We start from the raw sequence: 26,234 nt of genomic DNA, 5'->3' as shown, positions 1-26,234 counted from the left end.
CCCCACCACCAATTTCTGTGCCGTTTCATCCATATTTGACTTTTACACCACCACCCCCCCTTGTGCTCACCATCATTCCATGGTGCTGTCAGACACCCTGGGCAGAGGGGGGTGGTTTGGGTCCCAGCACTCCAGCATCCCGGGTACCAGCATTGAGCACCTCCGCAGAGCTGAGCTTTATTGGTGGTGCTGCTCCTTCCCACCCGCTGCTCCCCCCTTTTTCCCCACCTCCACGACCCTTCAGGTGACACTTGGGGGGCTCCTTCCTCCTTCTCCCGACCTCTTGTGGCTGCATCCCAGTGCCAGCACAATCCAGCCCCAGCGGAGGCATCGCCCTCCGCAAGGATGGAGCCGAGGTTGGGGGGGGCAGAGTCCCGAGCCCCTGGTGCTCCCCAAGGCCACGGTGCTGGGTGCCAGGGGCCCCTCCTGCCCTCACTGCGTCTCCTCCTCTTCCTCCTCCTCCTCCTTGGGGGGCTTCTTGCGGGTGAAGAAGCCGAGCTGGGGGAGAGAAGGAGAGGGTGGAGGGTGAGGATGGAGGGAGCAGGGCAATGAAGGACACAGCCTCCCCCGGCCCCATCTCACCTTCCAGAGGCAGAAGATGATGAGCGCCAGGAGGAGCAGCCCCCCCAGGACGCTGCCCACCAGGATCCAGAGGGATACTGGCACCCGCTTCCCCTGCAGGATTTCCAGCACCATCTGCAGGACGAGGGAGGAGCCACAGGGAGAAAGTGGGAATAAGGGGGGGGTGCTCCCTGCCACCTGCACCCCGGACTGGGTGCGGGGTCTGGGGGGGCTCCTACCTCCCTGCGCTGCGCCCCCTCCTCCAGCACCAGAGCGCTGCTGGGCGGGACCTGCAGCCAGGCACTGCTGAGCACCCGCACACTGCGGAATGGAGCCTTGGGGGGAAACGAAACGGGATGGGATGGTCCCATCTCATATCCTCCCCCATCACCCTCATATCCCCCAGCACCTCCATATCCTCCCCAGCACCCCATATCCGCCCTCACCTCATATCCTCCCCCATCACCCATATCCCCCCAGCACCCCTCACCCCATGGAAGAACGCGGTGTGGATGCTGCGCAGGATGTGGACCGAGACCTCGTCCCCGCGGTGCAGCGGCCCCAGGCGGCAGCTGAGCTCCTGGCACCAGGCGTTGGTGCAGTCCTGGGGGGGACACGGAGTGAGGGGGTCTGGGGGTGCTGGGGGATCTGGGGGTGCTGGGGGGGGGGGGGGATGCGCTGCGTCCCCCGCCTCTCACCAGCTGCTCCACGCGCTGCAGGTCCTCGGGCTGCACCGGCACCACCGCGGCCGTGCCCTCGGGGGGGGTCCGCAGCACGCAGGTGGCCTGGGGGGGACACACGGGCTCAGCCGCAGCGGGTGCAGGGACCCCCGCGCGCCCCCCCGCAGGACTCACGTTGTGGGTCAGGACGCGGGTGACCGGCAGGAGCGGGACCCGGCGCGGGCCCAGCGCGGGCAGGGACAGGCGCAGGGACAGGCCCCGCACCGGGAAGCACCCGAGGTTCTGCACCTGGGGGGGAATGGGGTGAGACCCCCCGGACTGCTCCGTATCCCGCATCCCACACCGCTGTATGCTGCATCCCTGTATCCTGCATCCCCACATCCCACACCCCTGTATCCTGCATCCCTGTATCCTGCATCCCACATCCCTGTTTCCCAGACCCCTGTATCCTGCATCCTCATATCCTGCATCCCCATATCCCACACCCCTATATCTTGTATCCTCATATCCCACACCCCCAGATCCTGCATCCCCATATCCCGCACCTCCATATCCCGCCCCCCATACCCCATATCCCACCTTCACCGTGGTCCGGAATTCTGGGCCAGGACCATGGGGGAAGGTGCTGGGTGGGTGAATCTCGTAACGGCGCAGGTTGGAATCACTGTGGGATGAGATGGGATTGGATCCACCCCCAGCACCATAAACACCCCCAGTGCCATAAAACTCCCCCCAGTTGATCCCTGCTCCATGTCTCCTACGTGGAGAGGAAGAGGTCGGGCTGGTAGCGGATGGGCACCGAGAGCTGGACCACGTTGTCCTCCTGCCTGGCCTCGGAGCTGTCACTGGATGGAGGGAGAGTGAGGGAGGACCCTGAGGACACCCCCAATACCGCTGCTATGGGTGCAGCCCCCAGCACCCTGCTCCTACCTGGTGGCCTCCAGGGTGACATTGGCTCGGTCCAGGAGCACGGAGCAGCTGAACTCCAGCTCCAGGGTAAAGGAGAGCTATGGGTGGCAATGGGGTGGCAGTGGGTGGCAATGAGTGGCAATGGGGTGGCAACAATGGGGTGGCGATGGGTGGCAATGGGGTGGTAATGGATGGCAGTGGGTGTCAATGGGGTGGTAATGGGTGGCAATGACTGGCAATGGGGTCAAAAGGGGTGGCAATGGGTGGCAGTGAGTGGCAATGGGGTGGCAATGGCTGGCAGTGAGTGGCAATGAGTGGCAATGGGGTAGCAATGGGTGGCAATGGGGTGCAATGGGTGCTCTGGGAGGGGTTCCCCTGTCCCCTACCTTGGCCAATGAGGGGAACACGGGGTACCCAACGCTGCAGAGCCGGCGGTGTCCCGGCAGTGCCCAGCATTCCAGCTTCACTGGGCTGTGGTCCTGCCGTGGGGACACACATGTCACCTATGGCTGGGGGGGGGGGGGGGGGGTGGTCCAGAGCCGCAGGGATCCCCATCTCCCACCCAGGATGGGTTGAAGGACCCATTTGGGACCAAAGGGACCCCATCTCCCAAGTCATGGGGGGGACCCCGTACCTGGAGCGTGAGGCTGGAGAAGTGGAGGTTGCCGGAGTAGCGGAGCTCCAGGCTGGCATTGTAGGCGTTCTCCTCCCTGTTCTCCAGCACCACGTCCACCAGCACCTTCCTCCTGCCCCTGCGCAGGACGTGGGGGCTCTCCCTGCAGCACCCAGAGTGGTCACAGCCCCAGAGCACAGCTCAGCCCTGGGGACACCCCGGGGACCCCCATACCTGGAGCCCACGATGTCCATGGTGGCCTTGAGCACCAGGTTGGTGATGCACTCATTATCCTCCCCACACTCCTTGAAGAAGGGGATCTGGAAGGAGCCGGGTGTGATTCCCGATGCCAAGAGGGGGGGAAGGATCCTGGGAAGGATCCCAGCACCCACCAGCTTCCGGATGGTGGTGGGTGATGCCTCATCCAGCACCGGTCCACTGGGATCAGCCATGGCGAAGCTGAGGGTGATGCTGACGGGGCGCAGATAGTCCGTGGTGTCCTGGGGAGGATGAGTGGGCCCCAGTGAGGCCCTGGTGCTATGGGATCCTCCAGGAACACCAGAGATGTTCCAGGGACACTCAGAATGCCCCAGGGGCACCCGGGATGCTCCAGGGGCTCACCAGGACATGGAATGGGAAGCGGAGGCAGCTTGGCTGCTCCGGCCACAGCTCGAGGTGCTGCAGCAGCAGGCGCCGTGCCCCTGAGTCGAAGATAGCCCTAGCCGGGGTCCCCTCCTCCAGGGATATGTTGTACTGGAGCCCTGCACCGGGATGAGATGGCATCACCCATAGGGATGGGATATCCCTGGGGTAGCACGTGGGGCTGTGGGGATAGCACTGGGGTGCTGTGGAGACACCCTGGGGTGGTCCAGGGATTCTCTAGGAACAGCCTGGGATGTTCAAGAGACACCCTGGGATGCTCCAGGAACAACTGGGATACTCCAGAGATGCTCCAGGAACACCCTGGGATGCTCATGGGATGCTCCAAGGTCACCTGGGATTGCTCAGGGACACCAGAGGCTTCTCCAGGACCTCCTGGGATGCTCCACGGACACCCCTAGGATGCTCCAAGAACACCCCAGGGATGCTCCATGGACACCCCTGGGATGCCCAATGGACACCCCTAGGATGCTCCAAGGACACCCCAGAGATGCTCCAAGGACACCCCAGGGATGCCCCACGGACACCCCTGGGATGCCCAATGGACACCCCTAGGATGCTCCAAGGACACCCCAGAGATGCTCCAAGGACACCCCAGGGATGCCCCACGGACACCCCTGGGATGCCCAATGGACACCCCTAGGATGCTCCAAGGACACCCCAGAGATGCTCCAAGGACACCCCAGGGATGCCCCACGGACACCCCTGGGATGCCCAATGGACACCCCTAGGATGCTCCAAGGACACCCCAGGGATGCTCCAGCCCCCCCGTGGCCGCCCCCACCGCCGCACTCACGGAAGCCGCTCTGGGCCCGGCCGCGGGCGCGCTCCGAGGCGCGGAGGCAGAGGCGGGCGCGGAGGCAAACGGCGGCGGCTCCGCCGCGGCGGCAGCTCCGCTGCGTGACGCTGATGGCCGGAGGCTCCACGCGCAGCAACGCCGTCACTCGCACGATCCGGCGGGACCTGCAACGCCCGTCCCGGGGTGGGGGCTCCGCGGGGGCCGGGACCCGCAGCCCTGCCCCGCGCCCAGCACTCACCGCAGCAGCACGGCCGCCCCCTGCGCGCCCACGGCCAGGGCCACCAGCCCGTCCCCGTCCGTGTCCCGCCGCCCGTCCACGCTGCGCCCGAAGTAGCTGAGGCTGGGAGCCAGCGCCGCCGCCTCGATGCGCTGCGGGACGAGGGACCGCTGGCTCGTACGAGGCTGCGCTCCGCCGCCCCGCCCCGGTTCCTGCCCCCGCCCCACCTGCTTGTACTGGGGCAGGAGGGTCCCCGCCGCCCCGTGGTAGATGTAGACCGCGCCGCGGTGCCCGTCCTCCAGCGGCGCCCCCACCGCAGCGTCGTTGAAGCCGTCGTGGTTGAGGTCCGGGACCGCGGCCATGGAGTACCCGAAGCGGGAATCCTGCGGCCTCGGCCCGGCGAGCAGGGTCCCGGCGGGGGCCAGGAGCCGCTGCGGGGCACGGCGCGGCCTCGGTACCCGCGGGAGCACCGGGAGGTGGAGGGGGACAGGGGAGACCCTGGGCAATGGATCCCCCCCACATCCTGCCCCCAATCCCATTGCATCCCCTCAAATTCCATTGCATACCCCTAATCCCACTGCATCCCCCCCCAGATCCCATTGCATCCCCCCAATCCCACTGCACCCCCCCCAAATTCCATTGCATCCTCCCCAATCCCATTGCATCCCCCCAATCCCACTGCATCCCCCCAAATTCCATTGCATACCCCTAATCCCACTGCATCCCCCCCCAGATCCCATTGCATCCCCCCAATCCCACTGCACTCCCCCCAAATTCCATTGCATGCTCCCCAATCCCATTGCATCCCCCTAATCCCACTGCATCCCCCCCCCAATTCCATTGCATCCTCCCCAATCCTATTGCATCCCCCTCAGTTCCATTGCATCCCCCAATCCCATTGCATCCTCCCCAATCCCATTACATCCCCCTCAATCCCATTGCCTCCCTCCAATCCCATTGCATCCCTCCAATCACACTGCACCCCCCCAAATTCCATTGCATCCTCCCCAATCCCATTGCATCCCCCCAATCCCACTGCATCCCCCCCAAAATTCCATTGCATCCTCCCCAATCCCATTGCATTCCCCTCAATTCCATTGCATCCCCCAATCCCATTGCATCCTCCCCAATCCCATTACATCCCCCTCAATCCCATTGCATCCCCCCAATCCCATTGCATCCCCCCAAATTCCATTGCATCCTCCCCAATCCCATTGCATCCTCCCCAATCCTATTGCATCCCCCCCAATCCCACTGCATCCCCCCCAAATCCCATTGCATCCCCCAATCCCACTGCATCTCCCCAAATTCCATTGCATCCTCCCCAATCCCATTGCATCCCCCCCAATCCCACTGCATCCCCCTAAATTCCATTGCATCCTCCCCAATCCCATTACATCCCCCTCAATCTCATTGCATCTCCCCAATCCCACTGCATCTCCCACAAAATTCCATTGCATCCTCCCCAATCACATTGCATCCCCCTCAGTCCCATTGCATCCCCCAATCCCATTGCATCCTCCACAATCCCATTACATCCCCCCAATCCCACTGCATCCCCCCAAATTCCATTGCATCCTCCCCAATACCATTGCATCCTCCCCAGTCCCATTGCATCCCCCCCAAATCCCACTGCATCCTCCCCAATCCCACTGCATCCCCCTCAATCCCACTGCATCCCCCCAAATTCCATTGCATCCTCCCCAATCCCACTGCATCCCCCCCAGTCCCATTACATCCCCTCCAATCCCACTGCACCCCTCACCTGCCCCACCGTGTACAGGTACACCCGCCCCATCTCCCTGCTCTGCTCTCCCAGGTACATGGGAGCCGCCACCAGCAGCACATCGGTGGCACCGTCCCCATCCACATCCAGGACACAGACCTCGCTCCCGAAGTAGGAGCCTATCTGGGGGTGCAGCAGGGCTGGGTCAGGCCGGGGCTGCCATGAGCCCCCCTCCCCTGCCCCACACAGCCCCTACCTGCTCCCCTGTCAGCGCCTGCGCCACCGTCACGGCCCCCATGGTGTCCATATGGAAGAGGATGACCTTGCCCTTGTGCTGGAAGCGAGGGGCTCCGGCCACGTAGAGCTGCTGCCCCCCCGGCAGCCGCAGTGAGGACACAGCGTAACCTGGAGTGGGGACACAGCATAGTGGTGGCATCCCTGGGAAGACTGGGTCCCCAAAGGACAGTGGGTACCAAGTGTCCCAGTGGCATTGAGCGTCCCATGGTTTCAAGCATCCCAGGGACACAGGGCATCCTGGGGACATCGAGCATCCCAGGGACACCGGGCATCCTGGGGACATCGAGCATCCCAGGGACACCGGGCATCCTGGGGACATCGAGCATCCCAGGGACACAGGGTATCCTGGTGGCACTGAGCATCCCAGAGGTACTGAGCATCCCAGGGACACTGAGCATCCTTGGGGCATTGAACATCCCAGGGTACTGAGCATCCGAGGGACACAGGGCATCCTGGTGGCACTGAGCATCCCAGAGGTACTGAGCATCCCAGGGACACTGAGCATCCTTGGGGCATTGAACATCCCAGGGTACTGAGCATCCGAGGGACACAGGGCATCCTGGTGGCACTGAGCATCCCAGAGGTACTGAGCATCCCAGGGGCATTGAACATCCCAGGGTACTGAGCATCCCAGGGACACAGAGCACACTGGGTACACTGAGCATCCTTTAATTGCTGATGAACCCCCATTTGCCCCACATCCCCGGGACACGGTGCATCCCTCCGGATGTCTCCCCACCCCCATACCCAAATAAGCTGCGTGATTCTTCAGCTCCAGGGGGAATTCCTTCTGGAAGGCTTTCCTGGGTGGGACAATGCGGCCCCGCCGGCTCTCCTCCAGCACGGCCCCGTCCCAGTCGTATGCCCCCACCATGCCAAAGAGGATCCCATCCTGGAGGTGGAAACATGGCATATGATGCTGGGAGCTTGGGAGGAAGCGTGTGTCACGCCTCAAGGACACCACGTGTATGGCGATGCCTCATTGTCCCCAGACCCTACCATGACAGGGATGCACAGCCCCGGGATGGGCTGAGGACTGTTTTCCACTTCCACAAATCCTGCTCCAGCCCTTTCCCGGAGCCGGATCCTGCCCATCCCAACAGCCTCACCTCCAGGGGGTGGATGGAGAAACCGATCTGGGACATCTCCAGCTCAAAGGAGCTCTCATTGTACCCGTGGGTGCCTGGGGAGGGAGAAGGAGATGGGACTGGAATCATGGAATCAGGCAGGGTGGGAAAGAGCTTCAAGATCATCCAGTCCAACTGCTCCCCAGCACTAACCCATGGCAGTAATGGACATGGTTTGGGAACACTTCCAGGGATGGCGACTCCATCACTGATCAATCCCTGACCACTCTCTGGGTGGATAAACTCTTCTCAACCTCCATCTAAACCTCTCCTGGTGCAGCTTGAGGCTGTTTCCTTTTGTCCCATCCTTTGGGATTAGAGCCCAGCCCCTTCCTGGCTCCATCCTCCTGTCAGGCATTTGTAGGGAGCAATAAGGTCCCCCTGAGCCTTCTCTTCTCCATCTGAACCCCCCAGGTCCCTCAGCTGCTCCTCATGGGACTTGTGTTGATCCCAGGTGTGATTCCAGCTGGTTGCCCGCAGCCTCCCGGGGATCCCATCCCCGATCCAGCCCCACGGCACCTTCCAGGCTGAAGATGCGGTCTCCCAGTGCGTCCACGATGTCGTTGAGGGCGGCCTCGTCGCTCACATTGAAGAAGTATTTCTCATCCGGGTCACTGGCGATGGACTTGATCTCCCGGATGAAATCCTCGGGATCCTGCTGCCGGCGCAGGTAGTGGCCCAGGACCTGGCAGGAGTGGATGCAGCAGGATGCGGGATGAGGATCCCAGTGGTGGATTTGGGAGTGGATGCAGCAAGATGGGGATGGGGATTCAGTCAGGACGCGAGACCGGATGCAGGTGGGATGCAGGATGGAGATTCAGTTGGGATGTGGGATGGGGATGCAGTGGGATGCAGGAAGGGGATTCAGTTGGGATGAGGGAGTGCATGCAGCCAGGCTGAAGGATGGGGATGCAGCCAGGATGAGGATACAGCCAGGATGCAGGACAGGGATGCAGCCAGGATGTAGGAGTGGATACAGGATGGGGATCCCGGTGTTGGAGGCAGGACAGGGATGCAGCAGGATATGGGATGGGGATGCAGCAGGTTGGGGATGCAGCCAGGATGTGGGATGGGGATGCAGTGGGATGGGGATGGGGATCCTGGTGGTGGATGTGGGATGGGAATGCAGCAGGATGGGGATGGAGTGGGATGTGGGATGCAGGACCAGATGCAGTGGGATGAGGATCCCAGTGGTGGAAGCAGGGCAGGGATGCCAGCCAGGATGCAGGAGCAGAGGCAGTGGGACAAAGGATGGGGAAGCAGCATGATGGGGTTGCAGGTGGGATGCAGGATGGGGATGCAGTGGGATGGGGATGCAGGTGGGATGCAGGATGGGGATGCAGTGGGATGGGGATGCAGGTGGGATGCAGGATGGAGATGCAGGATGGGGATGCAGGTGGGATGCAGGATGGGGATGCAGGATGGGGATGCAGGATGGGGATGCAGCAGGATGGAGATGCAGGATGGGGATGCAGCAGGATGGGGATGCAGGATGGGGATGCAGGTGGGATGTAGGATGGGGATGCAGCAGGATGGGGATGCAGGATGGGGATGCAGTGGGATGGGGATGCAGGATGGGGATGCAGGTGGGATGTAGGATGGGGATGCAGCAGGATGGGGATGCAGGATGGGGATGCAGTGGGATGGGGATGCAGGTGGGATGCAGGATGGGGATGCAGCAGGATGCAGGAGGGGGGCACTCACGGCAATGGCGTAGCGGGTGATGTTGCGGCGCTCGCACTCCCACAGCGCCTCCGGCAGCTCCTCCCCGTCGTGGGACTCCCCGTCTGTCACCACGATGAGCAGGCGCGTGGCATCTGCGCGCCCCCCCCGCGCCGCGCTGAATGCAGCCGTGCTGGGGGGGGAGGACAGGGGCTGATCCCAGTCCTGAACCTCAGCCTGATCCTGATCCCAGCCCTGAGCCCGATCCCAATCTGCAAGACTGACTCATCCCAACCATGATCCCAACTTGATCCCAATCTCAATCCCAACCCTTATCTCACCCCTGATCCTGATCCAAATCCCCACCCTGACTCAAATCTTGATCCCAGTCCTGACCCTGATCTTGACTTCAATACTATTCCTGATCCAAATTTCACCCCCACTCCCAATCCTGATCCAAATCCCAGCCCCAACTCAAATCTCAATCTCGATTCTGACCCTGATCCCAACCCCAGTCCCAACCCTCACCCTGATCCTGACCCCAACCCCATTTCTCATCCCATTTCTAACCCAACAATGACCCCAATCCTCACCCAGTTCCTACTACCAGAGCCCAGCTCTGACCCCAGTCCAATTCTGGATCCAGATCCAATCCCATTCCAGATCCCAGCCCTATTCCAGCTCCCATTCCCAGTCCCGCACCATGCCTGCCGGATGGCGAGTGCCGTGCGCGTCTCCCTGCCCTCCTGCCTGCTGATGTTCTTGGCCGCAGCCACCACGTCCTCCACCGTGTGGAACCGGTCCAGGTCCCACTCGTGCACCGCCAGCTCCCCATACTGCAGCACCCCGACCTGTGCCAGGGGACAGGGACATCATCCCGGGAATGGTGGCATCCCCCCGGGACAACAGCAGTGCCCTGAGGACAATGGCACCACTGCAGGGATGGGTGGTATCACTATGGGGATGATGGCATCATCCCAGGGGTGACATTGGCACAGAGACAACAGCATCATGCTGGGCACTCTGGCATCACCCCAGGGACAAGAGCAGCACCCTGGTGACAATGGCATCACCCCAGGGATGTTGCCAGCATCCCAGGGCTGACACTGGCACAAGGGGACATTATGCAAGGGACATGCATGAGGTGGCATCCCCATGGGGACAAGAGCATTGCCCTAAGGATGATGGCATCAATCCAAGGTCCTGGGACCCTGTTAAGGCCCTGAGGACCCTATTTGGGCCCTGGGGACCTCATCACGGCCCTGGAGATCCCCCAGGGTCACCTGGATCTGGCCGGGCCCGATGAAGAACTTGCTGAGGATGTTGCTGAGGAAGTTCTGCACCTCGTACCAGGGGTAGATGCTGTTGGAGCCATCCAGGACGATGACGATGTCCATGTACGTGGAGCAGCCTGTGGGGTGAGGGGGGGACAGGGCTGGCACCGGCGCATCCCTGCATGTCCTACCCCGCATCCCAAGCCCCACACTTACGCTGTGCCGTGGGCGCCACGGTCCCCACTGCCCGCAGGTCCCCATTCAGGCGGGTGCAGATGCCGGTGCTGAAGAGCGAGGTTCCGCACGGCTGGGACCAAAGCGGGGCACAAGCCTGGCCGCGGTGGGGGGACACAGGGACACATGGAATGTGGCTTTGAGCCACCCACATCCCGGCCTCAGTTTCCCTTCGGAAGGAGCTCTCACCATGAATCCCCCATCCTTAGAGTCCAGCAGCGTCATCCCGAAGTGCATGTTGTGCTCGGGCAGAGGGAAGAGCCACGGGGCTGCGGATCCTATGGGAAAACAGGGGTGCGAGGGGTCAGCACCGGGATAACCTCCCGACCCCCCGAGCCCCACCGCGGCTCGGGAATGGCGCCAGGGGCAGGGTCCCCCCCCCGATGGACGCGGCGGTACCGAGGTCGGCTCTGGCGCAGGGCTCGCCGCGGGCTCCGACGTGGCACTTGTAGACGGCCCCGCGGCGGTCGCCGTCCCACGGGGCCGCCACCAGGAGCCTGCGGGGACACGGAGGGTCCCGGCACCGCCCGGCTGCGGCTGCCCGGGAGCGGCGCCAGCGCGGCCCAAGCTCCGGCCGGGAATGCCGGGATCGGCCCCGGAGCGACCCCGGGGAGCCCCAGAGCCCCATTCCTGCCCCGGGAAGCACGGAGCGCGCTTTGCCTCCATCGCCCCTTGCCCTGCTGATTTCCCCCTTTTGCGCCAAGTTTCCCTGCCTCACTTCCCTCTTTCCTGCCTCGGTTTTCCCCTCAGGACACCACCACCCCTGCCCTGCCCCACACCTCCACTCCCTGGGGACGCTTTAGCCCCCCACAATGGCCGCCCCCCCATCCCCACCCCATAACACCCATGGGTGCCCCCCGCCCCATAGCACCCATGGGTGCACTCACCACCGCTCTGTGCCATTCACCCACTGCAGCACCTTGTACCCAAACTGGGCCTGGGCCGGGCCATGGAAGAGCCGTGGGTGGCTCACGTCGATGTTGAACCCCACACACAGGCCTGGGGGGCAGGAGGGGTTTGGGGAGTCTTCAGGACCCCCATGTGGGGTCACAGCCCCGGGATTGGGGTGGGAAAGGGGGAGATCCTGGGGGGGGCATTGGAGCAGCTGCACCCCATATATTGTACCCCACATATAGCACTGGCACCCCATATATAGCACTGGCACCTCATATATAGCACCCCACATACAGCACTGTCACCCCATATACAGCACCCCACATATAGCACTGGCACCCCATATACAGCACCCCACATATAGCACTGGCACCTCATATATAGCACCCCACATACAGCACTGGCACCTCATATATAGCACCCCACATATAGCACTGGCACCCCATATACAGCACCCCACATATAGCTCTGGCACCTCATATATAGCACCCCACATATAGCACCCCATACACAGCACTGGCACCCCATATACAGCACCTAGCACCCCACATACAGCACCGCAAACACAGCACACAGCACACAGCACCCATGGGTGCCTCAGTTCCTCCTTTCCCACCTCAGTTTCCCCTTCCTGGACGTGCCCTCAGTGTCCGGCTGGTAACCCCCAACTCAACATCCCCATTTTGGCCCAGTTTTGCCCTTTCTCCCCCCCAAACCGCATCGATTTCCCCACTTCCCAGCTCCTCCAAGTGGGATCCAGCTTCTCCCCCCACATCCAGGAGGAATTTTGGGATCCCCCATCCCAAAAGATGCCCCAAATCGGGATGATTTCCCCCCCAGAACCCCTCTGAGTTGGGGCTCGCACCTTCCCGTACGAATCCCACCCCAAATCCCGTTGGATCTGGGGGCGCCGTTACCTGGGAGCAGGAGGATCCAGCAGCCGGCCCCCGCCATGGCCATGGCTCAAAGGTGACTCTGTCTCCGTCTGGGATGGGGTTTTTTTTTCCCCTCTTTTTGGAGTTTTTCCATAGTTTTTCGCCCTCCTCCTTCGCCTCCCATTGGCTGCTATAAATAACGTGCCCGAGCGGGGCTTTTTTGGGGGAGAAACGCTGGAAAAACAGGCAAAGTGGCAGAAAACCACGGAAAAACAGAGGAGGGGAAGGAAGGAGCGGGCGGGACGATGCGGGATCATCGTGTGTGTGGGGTCCTCTTATCCCAGCGGGTCCCCCCCACCCCTCAGGATGTGAACCCCATGGATGGGGCAGCGCCATCCCCAGGGACCCGGCTCCAAGGCGGGATGTTGGAATGGGGCATTGAGGGGTGCCACGTCCTCCGGGTGACACTGCCACCTCCTGGACACTGTGTTCCCATCTCCTGGACGTTGTTCCCACCTCCTGGATGCTGTCCCCAGCCTCCTGTTCATGGTCCCCATCTCCAGTTCCTGGCCCCATGATTCCCATGGGATCAGGGACTGGATGCCAGGGGGACAGTGACTGAATCCCAGGGAATGGAATCTGGAACCTCAGGGGATTAGGAAAGGGATCCAGGGAATGGGGAGAATTGGGGACAGCATCGGGGGGGGTGGAGATCCCCAGGGACTTCGGGACTGGCTCCACGGGGGGATTTGGATTGCAGGGAATCAAGGACTGCATGCCAAGGAGGATGAATCCCAGGGGAACAGGGACTGGATCCATGGGGGATTGGAGGGCAGCATCCCCAGCGAATCAAGGACTGGATCCTGGCAGTTGATGGTGGGAGTCAGGAGCATGGGGAATACAAACAACTGGGGGAATACGTGGACTAACAAGGGGGAAAATACCTGGAATAAGTGGGAGGTAACTGGGATCAAGGGGGGGAATCTTTGAAATAACAGGAGGGAATGAGAGGGTATGTGGATGGGAGGAATACAGAATAATGGGGGAAACAGGTGGAATAACGGGGGGATTTGGAATAACGAGAGGGGAATGTGGAACAAGATGGGGGGAATATGTGGAATAACGGGGAGGGAATCACTGGAATAATTAGAGGGGGGATCTGGGATAATGGGGGGAATATGGAAAACCAGGAGGAATATGTGGAATAATGGGGGGAATACGTGGAATAATTGGAAGGGGGGATCTGGAAGGGGGAGTATGGAATAACAGGGGGAATATCTGGAATAACACATGTACAGACTATTTATTAACAGCACTCTGGGGGTACCTTGGAGCATAGGAGCTTTCCGAACCCCATTCCAGGGTCAAAATCCAAAGCTCCTCATCCCATTCATGACATTTTTCCCTCTCCATTGCTGGGAATTCCCAGCCCCGTTCCTCACAGCCGGAATGCTGCTGCCTGCCCTGGACAGTGCCATAAACCCCAAGTGAAATGGATAAACCCAGTGAGGCAGCAGAACAAGCTGATGGGAACAATGGGAATCATGGCACGGAGCTGCCCTCACCTGGATTCATCCCAAGGAAAAGCCCTAGGAGAATATGTGGGAAGCAAGGTGCAGCAGGGTGAATCCATAGAGCTCCAAGGCATCCCAAATCCAGCCTGGCTCATCTGTGGCCACTCCCTTCAGCATCCAAAGGGGTGTTGGATACATCCCACCTCATCCCACCCCATGGTTTAACCCCCTCAAGCCTGGGAGAAGCACCCAGGGAGCCTTTTCCAGCTCTTTTGGCTGGATCCAGTTTGGGAGATTCCCTCTGAAGAGGAAAAAGGGAAAATCAACCCCCTAAAAGAGCCGGGGAAGTCGATGGGGAAAAGAATGACGTTTAGGTCCAATGAGTTCTCCCATTCCTTGCTGGCACCACAGGCAGTGGGAGGCACAGAATTCCCACCGCATCCCATCGGTCCAAGCCACCGCAGCCAAGGAATGACCCCGTGTATCCCGGTGGCAGAGCTCAAGGCTTCAGCTTGAGCCAGGGGTGCAGGATGGTGAGGATGGAGAGCACGGAGGAGGTGAGGCCGCAGAGCCCCACGAAGCCGGAGCTGGTCCGGTAGAGCCCCAGCTTGTCCAGGGGGATGAAGAGGTCGCAGAGGTTCCTCACCAGGTCCAGCAGCAGCGGCGGGTTCTTGCGGAGCACTCGGAGCAGGAGCCGGAGCTGGAGCTGCAGCCTCAGCCCCAGCTGCTGGAGCCGGGTGTCAGCCCGGGCCTGGAGCGCGCTGTCCCCGCCCTTGGCTCGCTTCCCGCCCGCCTCCCGCTCCAGCAGGATGCGGAGCTCGTAGGCGTCGCGGCTCAGGTTCAGCACCAGCGCGAAGAGGAAATACCTGGGGACACAGCGGGAGGGAGCTGGGGGGAAGCACCGGCGCTCGGCCCGCACGGCCCGGGGAGGGACCCCTCGGGCAGCGCCTCACCTGAAGGACCGGTGGCTCCACTTCTCCTGGTCCACGCTGGGGAGGAGCCCGCTCTTGCCGGCCCAGAGCACGTTGTCGCAGGCCAGGTACAAGGCCCTGTTGAGGTGGCCGAGGGTGACGCAGAACCGCAGCACCGTGTCCGAGAGGTGCATGGCCCGCTTGGCCGCCTCCACGGCCTCCGCGGCGCTGCCGAGGCGCAGCACTGCGGGCGGACACCGCCGGTCACTGGGGCCGCCCGCCCGCCCCAGGCCCGCTCCCCCCGCCCCGGCTGCACTCACGCTTGCGGCCCAGGCTGAGGTGTGCCTCCAGCTCCCGGACGCTCGCCAGGGCCGCAGCGCTCGCCCCATTCCTCCGCAGCGTGTCCGCGGCCAGCGCACAGGCGTACTGCGCGGCCCTGCAAGAGAGCGCGGGTCAGCGCGGCCGCACCGGCGCCGGGCGCCCCGGGGAGCCGGGAGCCGCCGCCCGCACCTGAAGAGCCGCTCCTTGGCCTGGCTCTGAGCGCTGAAGCGCACCCAGGGCTCCATGGCCGCGCCGGGCCGGGCCCGCGACGCGAAGCGGAGCCGCCTCCGGCAGCGCGGTGGAAGGCGGTGACGGGCTGAACGAGCGCTCTGATTGGCTGCGGGCGGCGGGCTCCGCCTTGCAGTGTGTATCGAAGGGTTTGATTGGCTTCTTTCTGCACCCCGCTCAGAAGGCGATCGCAATTCTCCCACCCCCATCTCCTTTCCGATTGGTTGATTTCTCTGTCATTATAATCAGCCCTGCAGCACGATTGGGCTGCTGTCTCTAAGCCTCGCCTTCTCACCCCGTCCCTCACTTGCGATTGGGGCACGTAACTCGGGTGCGCCACACGCTCTCCACAAGCGAGTTCTGATTGGGAGCTCTCCCAGCGCCCCGCCCACATTCCCGGCACTCTGCCCTGCCATTGGCCCGCTGCCTCTCTCCTCCCTCCCTCCCTCCCCCCTTCCCCGAAGCCTTCTCCGCGTTGCCATTGGTCAGCTCTCGCCTCTGTCCCGCCCCCTCCCTGAGGCGATCCGCACGCCCATTGGCCCCTCGGGCTGTGAGTGACGGCGGCTGGCGGCGGGGCTCCTTCCCTGGTTGCGATGGAGTCGGTGCGGGCGGCGCGGCTGCAGCCGGGGCTGGGCTCGCTGCGCTCCCTGCGCCCGGGGGTCACCGGGGCCCCGGCCCCGCCGCCCGGCCCAGCGGCAGCGCTGCCAGCAGCGGCTCCGGGGCTGGGGCTGGGGCTGCCGCCGCCGCCGCCCCCGCTGGGGCTGCAGGGACCCGCCGCGCCGCCGCTGCCCGGCTGCGGGCCGCCCGCTGTGCTGCGGGAGGCGGTGGAGGCCGTGGTGAGGAGCTTCGCCAAGCACACGCAGGGCTACGGCCGCGGTGAGCGGGGCTGCGGGAGCGGGGGGTGAGCCCCACGCCGGGCCTCAGGGCAGCTCCAGGGTCCCTGGCACGGGCTTTGGGCACGGGGCAGGGGGACGGGAGAAGGGAATGGGTTTAACGTGGGCTCTGGTCCCCCCGGTTGTTGTCGCTGGGTTCGGTGTCAGGAATCGGCGTTGACCGGTGCCGTTCCTGGGGGCTTTTCCCATGTGCGGTTTCGGTCGGTTCCAGTCGGATTTGTTTGCTTTTTAGTCACTTTTAATGAGCTTTATTTGTTTACGTGCCCCACAGCGACCCATGGACACCTCGTAGAGCCCCCCAGCATCTCCCATAGGGTGACCCCACCCCCATATAGGCATCCCATCATGACCTACAGTGACCCATAGACAGCCCATAGACACCCTATAGAGACCCTCCACGACCCATAGAGACCCTATTGAGATTCTCTGCGACCCACAGATACCCTATAGAGACCACCCTCTGCACCCTGCAGATACCCAGTAGTGACCCACAATGATCCATGAGCACCACGTAGCAACCCATGCTACAGACACAACATAGTGACATAGAGATCCCCATAATGACCTACAGCAACCAATAGACACCCCCTAGCGACCCATAGGTACCCTATGGAGACCCTCCACAAGCCAATAGCAACCCATAGTGACCCATGGACACCCTATAGACACCCCACAGTGACCCCGAGCCACCCAAGCTCAAGCCTTGTGCTTGGGATCTCCCACCCAGAGAGAGACCTTTATGGTTTAGGTGGTGTGAAAGGTGTAGGACACAAGGTAGGGCACAACCGGAGGTGCCCAGGAGGGTGCAGGACCTGGAGGGGGTCCCTGCCTGGTGGGATAAAGCAGAGGAGGATTCTCCCTTGTGCTGTGACCCACTGGAAAAGTGGGATAAGGTGGCGGCTGCTTGAGTTGTTTGAGCCTTTTTGGAGAGTTTAAGGAGGCTTCGTCTCACGTGGGAGCGATTTGGTCGGTCCTTGACTTCAGCTTGATGGCAGCACAAGGAAACCCCTGCTTCCTCTCAGTGATCCCGGGAAACTCCTCCTTTCCTGGGATCGCCCTCACTTCCCTGCTCCTCACCTCACCGAGGAGAATCCCTATGGCTGAGAGGAGAAGTCACCGGGAAGGGGCTGCTGATGTCTGGGAAGCATTCCACCATTCTCCGGCTCCATGGGGCTGCATCCAAGTGTTGCATCAGAGACTCTGGGATTCGTGTCCACTCCTTGTTCTTGAACAAAGACCAAAACCAAAGGTTAAAGCTCAGATTTTCCTGGTCCTGGGATGGAAGAACCCTTCTGAGCCCCCCCAAAAGGAGACGCTTTGCCACTGGTTTGAGTTCCTGACTTCCGGCAGGTCCAGCAGAGGCTGGGAGTGCTTGGCAGGAGCAGGGAATGCTGCTCATCTGGCTCCGGAGTAGCTGGGCTCCATGTGGAATCACTTATTCCTCTGTATTTAATATGCAAGGCAGATGTGCTGTGGGATCCACAGCTCTGGAGCCAGAAACAGAGCTTGGGCTGATGGGCAGAGCAGGCTCTGTGTTGTGTCAAGCAGGATGCAAAGAGAACAGTGCTGCTTCAGTCATGGAATCATGAAATACTTTGGGAAGGGATGTTAAGGCTCATCTAAAGCCATGGACAGGGACACCTTCCACTAGAGAAGGGTGCTCCAAGCCCCGTCCAACCTGGCCTTGAACACTGCCAGGGACCGGGCAAATTGTTCAGTCCTTTTCTCTTGTGTTTCGTGTTCCATATGGGATTAAAATCCTTCAGGATGCATGTGTCCTTGCTTCTTTAAGGACCAGTCTCACGAAGATGGCACCGACCAGGATTTAGGATGCTTGTTTCCAATCTTCTGCCTCTTTCCAAGGGTGAAAGTCATGGATTGAGGGCAAATTCAGCCTGAAGATCGGATTCCAGACTTGGATTGAAGCTCTCAGCCAGGGTTTAGCTGCTCAGCACCACTTGGGCAGCCTTGCATTGAGGAGAGGGCAGATGCTTCCTGCTCCTCTCGCTGCCATTTGCTCTCCAGCCCTAGAGATCCCATTATCCCAAAGGATCTGTAGAGTTTCCAGTAGGTACTTTACTTTCCTACAACATTCTTGTATCTGGAAGTGTTGAATCCAGTCAAATCCCAACCCTTTTGGCCACATCTCAGTGCTCTGCCCTATTACTCCAGTCACTAAGGAAGCACCTGCACGCCCTCTCCCCACACTGCTGAGCCCGACTGTGGGTCAGAGAATCCCACAATGGGGTGGGCTGGAAGGGACTTGCTTCCCAATATTCCACCTCAGTCTCCCCCCTAGCAGGTTAAAGCCATTCCCTTTGTCCTGTCCCTCCATCCCTTGTCCAAAGCCCCTCTCGAGGTTTCCTGTAGCCCCTATAGGAGCTGCTCTAAGGTCTCCTTTAGGAGCCTTCTCCAGGGAGCTCCACGTCCTTTTGGTGCTGTCCCCCCCGAGCTGGATCAGGGCTGTGGGGTTGGGGGGGGATCTGGTTCCCTGTGTCTGACCTCAGTTCTCTCCCCGTGCCCTCAGTGAACGTCGTGGAGGCCCTTCAGGAGTTCTGGCAGATGAAGCAGTCACGCGGCGCTGACCTGAAGAACGGAGCCCTCGTGGTGTACGAGATGGTCCCTTCCAACAGCCCCCCTTACGTCTGCTACGTCACCCTGCCTGGGGGCAGTTGCTTCGGCAGCTTCCAGGTACCTGGGGCTCAGGTGGGGCTGTCCCTGCTGCAGAGCTTGCTCTCACACTCGGGTCCCCACCACCACTGATGCTTCAGTAGCTTCCTGGGGGCAGCAGCACTGTTTTCCAGCTGGTTGGCAGCATGGGAATGCCATGGGATCTCCCTGTAACCCTCTTCTGTTTCAAGCTGCCTCCTAAATGTTCCTATAAACCCTCATCCAGCAGCAGTCGGGATGCTGCTTTTACTTCGCTGGATGTGTTCCCTGCTTGTACCTCAGCAGTGCTGGGGTGGGATCCATGCTTCTGGAGACCACCATTTGATGGCTGGTTTTCATCTTTCAGCCTCCTTCCCAGTGAGATCCATTTCCAAACTGGTAAAGCACCATTCCCATTTCACCCAGAACCACTTCCCAAAGGTGGCAAATGGCTTGAGAAGCGATTGGGTTGATAGGAGGAGCAAAGGAAAGGGTCCAGCCCAGAAGTGAAGGTCTCAAACGCACGCTGGGTCCTGACAGCGCTTCCCATTCCTGCACTCTCCTGGCTTCAGGCATTTAACTTCCATGCCCTGAAGGATGTATCCCAAAGGAACAGCTCTGGCAACCCCAGGCCCAAGGAATGGTCTTTGTGGTCCTTGGGTTTGTTGTTGTGCTCAGTGGCATTTCCTGGTGCTGAGCTCAGCCGCCTCCCTGTTCCCTGTGCTTGGCGTGCTTGGGATAACTGTGGTTTCCTAAGGATTCCAGGCTGTACGAGCATGCCACATCCCAGCAGCGCCACCCAGTTCCCACTGGGAGCAAAGGGCTCTCTCATGGGGTCTGTGTCTCCCCAGTTCTGTCCCACCAAGGCTGAAGCCCGGAGGAGCGCTGCCAAGATCGCGTTGATGAATTCCGTGTTCAATGAGCACCCTTCCCGACGGATCACGGATGAGTTCATTGAGAAGAGTGTTTCTGAGGCTCTGGCATCCTTCAATGTAAGGCTTTCCCATTGATGGGGGTGAGGGAAAACCTCAAATGACGGGAAGAGAAGGTTGCTTTTCCAGCTGGAATTCTTTATGGCAGGTTTGGGGGCTGGTTTTATAGTGAGGATTAAAACTTATCCCAGAGGGAATTCTCACTGCAGTGGCACGCAGATGGTGCCCAGAGCCATGCTGGGTTGGGAATTGCAGCTCTTGTCTGAATGTCTCCTGCAGGGCAATCGAGAGGAAGCTGATAATCCCAACACCGGGATTGGTGCCTTCCGCTTCATGCTGGAATCTAACAAGGGGAAATCGATGCTGGAGTTCCAGGTACTGCTCATAGGGGAATGCCATGGATCCGTTCCCGCTCCGTCTGGGGGTTTGGGTGCATCCCAAAGCCCCTTGTGTTGCTGCAATGGGGGTTCCTTGCCTTAGGGAAGCTTTTCCTGTAGCACTTGCCTGGCTCCTTTCCCTGGGATGGAAGCGCTCCAGAGGTAGGAGCCAGCCCTGTTTATATGGACAGGCTGTTTACAGAGGGTATTCCTCAGGCTGGGATTGGCTTTGGGAATCTTGACCCTGCATCTGGGTAACCTTGAGGGAGTCTTTGCCTTCCAGCCTCTGGAGCTGGGAACAGGCTTCGTGATCCCTGGAGCTGCAAAGGATGGGACGTGATGTTCCAGAGTCCTTCCTTTGTGCCTGGAGCTGGGAACTGGCTTGGCTGCTCCTGACACCGAGTCCTCATCCCAACACGTGCTCCTGACTCTTCCCCCTCATCCCACACTTTTTTCCTGACCCCCTCGTGCTATTGCAGGAGCTGATGACCGTGTTCCAGTTGCTGCATTGGAACGGCAGCCTCAAAGCCATGCGGGAGAGGCAGTGCTCACGGCAGGTGAGTCCTGCTATCCCGAGAAGCATTCCCAACGCCTTATCCTCTTCCCAAAGCTCCTGTAGCTCACTCAGCACCCTGTATCCCGTGCAGTGACTTCTTTTCCCTGCCATTCCCACCAGGAGGTCCTGGCTCACTATTCCCACCGTGCTCTGGATGATGACATAAGGAACCAGATGGCCATGGACTGGGTGAACCGGGAGCAGAGCAGCCCGGGGGCTCTTTCCAGGGAGCTGGCATCCACGGAGCGGGAGCTGGATGAAGCCCGCCTGGCTGGGAAGGAGCTGCGCTTCCATAAGGAGAAGAAAGACATCCTGATGCTGGCTGCTGGCCAGCTGGGAAGCACACACTCCTCCAGCTGCTAGGCTCCAGTGCTGGCATCCCAATTCCCAATGGGATCCAGCCCTAATGCATGTTCCCAACTTCTGGCCCATTTGCACAGCGAAGAGGAATTGGAAAGGGAAAAGCTCCTTTAGAGATCTCAAAACCATGTTGTAATACTTTGCTTCCAGCTCTGCTCCTCCTGCTCTGGTGGTATTCCAGAGGCGGCAGCATTCCAGGGATTTAGCACTTCTTGGAGCACAGACCTGCTTTCTGGTGCTGTTCTGCTTCTAGAATAGAGGGGGCTCTATCAACCCCCTTCACAACAAGTTCAAGCCCAGAGGGGAAAAGCTCCTGAGCATGGCAAAAGGGACTTAAACCGGGATCTTGTCTGGCCAGGCTTAAACATGGGAATCCGGCATTCCAGGCTTGGGATTTGCAGCCCTGCTCTGGCTCTTCATGCCCAGGGTGGGCTGTAGTGCATTAACAACCACGCCATATGGTGCTTAAGGGGGGTTTAATTCATCTCCTGCCCTGCTCCTCCTTAATCCTTGTTGGATGCTTGGAGTGTTGAACCCAAATCCCAGCTGCAGCTGGGAATTCTGCTGGCAATGGAGGGTTTGGGTTTCCAGGTGAGTGTTTGATGCTCAAAGGAGGTGGATGTTCCTTCTGGAGCATCCTTCCCAAGCCAGCTTCCAAAGGCCTAGCTAGGCTTCCCATGGGAAGCAGGGAATGGGGAGCCCTGGGAATGCCAGGACTTCAAATCAGGTCTGGTTCCCTGCAGCTGGGGTTAAGTCCCAGTTAACCAGAGCTGGGTTTAAGTCTTGCTAAACCAGAACTCATTTAAAGTCTTGCTTAACCAGAGCAGTGTTTAAGCCTCGCTTAACTAGAACTGATTTTAAGTTGTCCTTAACCAGACTGAAGTGTTTTAAGTCTCAGTTAACTAGAACTGATTTTAAGTCTTCCTTAACCAGACTGAAGTGTTTAAGTCTCAGTTAACCAGCGCTGTGCTTAAACCTCAGGTAACTGGAACTGATTTGAAGTGTCAGCTAACTGGAGATGGGTTTAAGTCTTTGTTAACCAGATCAGTGTTTAAGCCTTACCTAACCAGAGCTGGGTTTAAGTCTTGCTTAACCAGAGCAGTGTTGAAGTCTCAGTTAACCAGAGCTGTTTACGTCTTGCTTAACCAGAACTCACTTTAAGTCTTGCTTAACCAGAACAGTGTTGAAGTGTCACTTAACTAGAACTGATTTTAAGTCTTGCTTAAGCAGTGTTTAAGTCTTCCTTAACCAGAACAGTGTTTAAGTCTTACCTAAGCAGAGCTGGGTTTAAGTCTTGCTTAACCAGAACTCACTTTAAGTCTTCGTTAACCAGAGCCATGTTTAACCCTGAGCCAGGGCTCAGGTCCTGCCCCTTGCTCCCGGCCATTCCCAAACCCCTTCCTCCTTTTCCAACGCGGGCAGCTGGAATTCCACCCCCCGCCTTAGCCGTAGCTCCTCCACTTTTGTAATCTTGTCCTAACAAACCCGGGTTAGTGGGATTTGTACCTTTTTTATATACGCAGCTCTTGCCACGATGCTTAATGTCTGATGGGATGGAAATGGGGGGGATTTGCCGCTGTTACTCCCTTCTTCCATTAGGATGGGATCACTGGTGCTTCTGGAGCCTTCCAGAACCATCTGGAGCATCAAACGGCAACCCCGGACCCTGCTGTGAGACTCTGCCTCTGCCCAGAGGCTGGGAAAGGAGCAAATCCCGGTTCCTAGAGCATCCCATGGGATTCTCAGTGTTCAGGCAGTGACGGGGCGAATCGCTGCCACCACAGCGCCTTGTGTACGACTTTATGCAATAAACACCCGATTTGGGGTAACTGCGGCGGCTTCGTCTTCCTCAGGGGTGCAGCGCGGCCCATGGCTGCGTTGGGGAGGGCGGAGGCACCGCGACCTCCCCAAGATGGCGGCGACGCCGGTTCCGCCGCACGCCCTCCCCAAGATGGCGGCGCGGGCCGGACGCCATGCTTTGACCTCCCCAAGATGGCGGCGACGCCGGTTCCGCCGCACCCGTGTGGGGAGCGCTGCACGGGAAGCTGCGCCATCAGAGCTGGGCGAGAGCGCAGACATCTTGGGTGTCATCAGCTGCAAGCACGGGAGAAGCGCGCAAGGGAAGCCCAGAGGAACGGAAGAGAGAACACCGAGAGAGCTGCTGAGAAGTGCACCCACTGGGACAGGAAGGGGCTGAGGGAAGGAGGAGCTGTTGTAGCCCGGTACTGCCCGGGGTGCCGGTGCGAAGTTACCGAAGTTACCGTTGGAGAGCTCTTTCAGACGCGCTGTGCCGCGGAATAAAGCTCTTGGTGCGCCGGCAGCAGCGGGGCCCGGCAGCAGCTGCCACAGCCGGCGCCCGAGCAGGCACCCGGGAGGTAACCGCCAGCTCGAAGCGGAGCAGGAGGCTGCGGGCAGGGAGCGGGACCCCGGCGCTGCGCTCGATCCTCTCTGCAGGACAGAGGTGAGCGGCGGGAGAGATGGGTTCGGAAGCGTCTGGAGAGGAGGCGAACGTGTGCGGGGTGCTGGGAGCCGCGATGGCCGAGCTGCGCAGGTTGCCGAGCTGGGTCTCCCGGGAGGTCCCGGGCGTAGACGCCATGAACGTTTATGACCCTGCCAAGGGGGCTGTAGCAGGGGTTAAGCTCTCGGACCAGGCCACCCGGGGAGACTCCACAGCATCGAGCTTGCCGTCTCCTTGGCGCGCTGTGGTCGAGGTGATAAAGAAACACATCGACTCGATAGATCCAGCCAAGCCTTCCGGCTCCCCGGCACTCGGAGCGGCGGCACCGGAGGAGCCAAGCGGAGATAACCCCGCTGATCCCGGACCGATCAGCCCGGCCGCAGCGCCCGAGCTCTGCCCCCCGGACCCGGGTGATGTGTGGAGAAACGTGAGGGAAGGGGCGGAGCAGGAGGGCGATGTGGAGCTGCTCCTGAAGCTGAACGCTGCCTGTCCCATCCCGTACGAGGCGCGCCGCGGGCCGCGCTGGGGAGGGCTCAGTTTTACTCTGGTCACGGAGCTGCAGAAGGCGGTTTTAGATTTCGGCCTGGCAGCCCCGTATTCGAGGAAGCTCCTGCAGTCCGTTATGAGCAGTTATCCCTTATACCCGTGGGACTGTAAAGTGCTGGCAAAGTTAATTTTAACGCCCACCCAATATGTCTTTTGGTCCATGTTTTGGGAGGAAGCCGCCCAACAAATAGCCCTTCGTTATCTCGGACGTTGCCGTGGAGACCCGGTAGGAGCGTTGGGTGTAGACGCGCTCTTGGGAAAGGGTCGGTACGCTGCAGCCGCCGCTCAGGCTCAGCTGCCGGTCACCGCCTTGCACGATGCCAGGGAGGCCGCGCTCCAAGCGTTCCTGAAGATACCGGATCCCGGAAAGCCGCGCCGATCATTCAGCAGCCTCCGGCAAGGGCCCACGGAGCCCTTTGCGCAGTTTATCGATAAGCTCAAAGATATTCTGGATAAGCAAGTAGACAACGAAGAGGTGAAGGAGATTTTACTGAAAATATTCGCAGTGAAAAATGCAAATGACGACTGCAAAAACATCTTACGGCCACTGGACAATCCAACGGTGTTAGAAATGATCGAAGCCTGTAACAGCGTGGGAACGATCTCCCACCAGTGCTCACTGATAGCCTCTGTTGTGGCGGCTCTGAAAATCTCCCAACAAAGCTGTTTCTCCTGCGGACAACCCAGGCACGTGAAGTGCAGCTGCCCAGCTCGTCAGAGGGCGCAGGGCCCGGGGGCCTGTCCCAGGGGTCAGAAGGGGCATCATGGTGGCAGTCAGTGCCGGTCGCGCTTCGGGAAGGATGGCAGGCCGATGCCGGCAGACGGGAACCGGAGCGTGAAGCGGGATCGCGCGGTGGCACAAGCAGGCCCTGCGCCTCCCGGCACGGCCGGGCCCCTGCATCCAGCCTGGTCCCCAGAGCAGGCCCCAGCACGGCAGGGGGGCTGGCAACGTCAGCGTCAGTAACTTTGAGCGCAGCGGCGGTCCAGGCTGTTCCCACAGGAATGTGGGCGCCGCTAGGAAACAACAGAAGTGCCTTATTGATGGGACATTCTTCACATTCCACGCTAGGGCTTTTTGTAGTGCCTGGTTTAATCGATGCCGGCTTTAAACAAGAAGTCAAAATCAAAGTATGGACCCCAGTACCCCCTTGTTCTGTTCCAGCGAAGTCACGAATTGCACAATTGATCTGCGTTGAGGCGTGCCGGCCACAGAAAGAGGGACTCAAAGTTGGGGTCAGCAGGAGCCCCTCAGATATTACAAGCCCAAAAAATCTCTGGGTCTGGACCTCTGTTGAAATGCAAACTGGAAGCAGAAAACCCGGAACGATCTATCGTGTTATCAGGATTAACGGACACAGGAGCAGATGCGCCCGTTATCTCTGCAGCCTCATGGCCTCCCGGTTGGCAAGTAGAGCAAGTACCCACAGCAGTCACAGGCACAGGAGGCCACATTCTGCCCAGGTGAAGTCGTGACTTAGTTCACGTTACAGGCCCAGAAGGACACAGAGCTGGGGTGTGCCCTTTTGTTCTCCCGACCCCCATAGCACTTTGGGGATGAGACCTCCTGAGCATTGGCACCCATTTATCCTGAGGGCCCCTGATGAGCAGCGCACCCTAAACCTGACACTGCGGGGTGGGTGGCTCAGTGGCCCCTCTTGAAAAGCTGCACCAGTTACAGAAGTTGGTAGATGAACAGCTTCAGACAGTTGGCAAAAGTGCTGTTTGTACTAAATTTCTTAAACTTGTCTAGTTTTGATTCTCCTTCCGCAATACAGCGCTTGTGACATCTGATGGACGCTTCCTTGCCCAAACCACCAGTTCCATATAGAGACCTGCATGATGAGGAGTGGAAAGGACCAGTGCCATTGCTGACATGGGGTCAAGGGTACGGCTGCGTACAGCTGTCGACAGCACCGTACTCGCTGCCAGCGAAGCGTAGAAAGCCCAGAATTCAATGACAT

At 60.1% G+C, this 26,234-nt stretch overlaps 3 protein-coding genes across 6 annotated transcripts; 1 reads left to right on the top strand and 2 right to left on the bottom strand.

Annotated features, from left to right (window-relative positions):
• Window positions 1-161: 161 nt before the first annotated feature.
• On the bottom strand, window positions 162-13,014 carry ITGA10 (integrin subunit alpha 10). Of its 3 annotated transcripts, XM_061442695.1 has the most exons (30): window positions 12,571-13,011; window positions 11,647-11,758; window positions 11,159-11,256; window positions 10,949-11,037; window positions 10,742-10,856; window positions 10,535-10,662; window positions 9,954-10,102; window positions 9,294-9,444; window positions 8,109-8,274; window positions 7,572-7,645; window positions 7,210-7,354; window positions 6,422-6,570; window positions 6,205-6,348; window positions 4,667-4,870; window positions 4,461-4,591; window positions 4,220-4,386; window positions 3,385-3,524; window positions 3,156-3,263; window positions 2,998-3,083; window positions 2,785-2,926; window positions 2,537-2,629; window positions 2,172-2,248; window positions 2,003-2,086; window positions 1,821-1,905; window positions 1,416-1,529; window positions 1,260-1,346; window positions 1,052-1,165; window positions 801-896; window positions 583-696; window positions 162-498 (listed from the first exon to the last, which is right to left on the bottom strand). In XM_061442695.1, the coding sequence occupies exons 1-30, from the start codon at window positions 12,611-12,613 to the stop codon at window positions 433-435; spliced, it is 3,471 nt and encodes a 1,156-aa protein (XP_061298679.1). In that variant the 5' UTR covers window positions 12,614-13,011; the 3' UTR covers window positions 162-432. The 3 variants fall into 3 exon arrangements, 2 of the variants coding, with proteins under 2 accessions (XP_061298679.1, XP_061298680.1); XM_061442696.1 differs by lacking the exons at window positions 11,159-11,256; window positions 11,647-11,758 and having other exon boundaries at window positions 12,571-13,009; XR_009741434.1 differs by lacking the exons at window positions 162-498; window positions 583-696; window positions 801-896; window positions 1,052-1,165; window positions 2,172-2,248 and having other exon boundaries at window positions 1,322-1,346; window positions 2,003-2,114; window positions 12,571-13,014.
• Window positions 13,015-13,812: 798 nt separating this feature from the next.
• On the bottom strand, window positions 13,813-15,546 carry PEX11B (peroxisomal biogenesis factor 11 beta). Its single transcript, XM_061442715.1, has 4 exons — window positions 15,464-15,546; window positions 15,274-15,389; window positions 14,996-15,197; window positions 13,813-14,908 (listed from the first exon to the last, which is right to left on the bottom strand). The coding sequence occupies exons 1-4, from the start codon at window positions 15,517-15,519 to the stop codon at window positions 14,542-14,544; spliced, it is 741 nt and encodes a 246-aa protein (XP_061298699.1). The 5' UTR covers window positions 15,520-15,546; the 3' UTR covers window positions 13,813-14,541.
• Window positions 15,547-16,080: 534 nt separating this feature from the next.
• Window positions 16,081-22,791, top strand: LIX1L (limb and CNS expressed 1 like). 2 transcript variants are annotated; one of them, XR_009741438.1, is made up of 7 exons: window positions 16,081-16,378; window positions 18,923-19,086; window positions 19,896-20,036; window positions 20,256-20,351; window positions 20,833-20,910; window positions 21,030-22,095; window positions 22,153-22,791. XR_009741438.1 is itself a non-coding variant. In XM_061442714.1 (6 exons), the coding sequence occupies exons 1-6, from the start codon at window positions 16,096-16,098 to the stop codon at window positions 21,270-21,272; spliced, it is 1,005 nt and encodes a 334-aa protein (XP_061298698.1). In that variant the 5' UTR covers window positions 16,081-16,095; the 3' UTR covers window positions 21,273-22,146. The 2 variants fall into 2 exon arrangements, 1 of the variants encoding a protein (XP_061298698.1); XM_061442714.1 differs by lacking the exon at window positions 22,153-22,791 and having other exon boundaries at window positions 21,030-22,146.
• Window positions 22,792-26,234: the final 3,443 nt, after the last annotated feature.

Source organism: Pezoporus flaviventris, unplaced genomic scaffold (assembly GCF_033815535.1).
Source record: "Pezoporus flaviventris isolate CSIRO_AGI_PZ_B2104156 unplaced genomic scaffold, CSIRO_AGI_Pfla_v1 ptg000244l, whole genome shotgun sequence".
Classification (NCBI taxonomy): Eukaryota; Metazoa; Chordata; class Aves; order Psittaciformes; family Psittacidae; genus Pezoporus; species Pezoporus flaviventris.
This window is presented reverse-complemented; position numbering and strand designations above follow the sequence as displayed.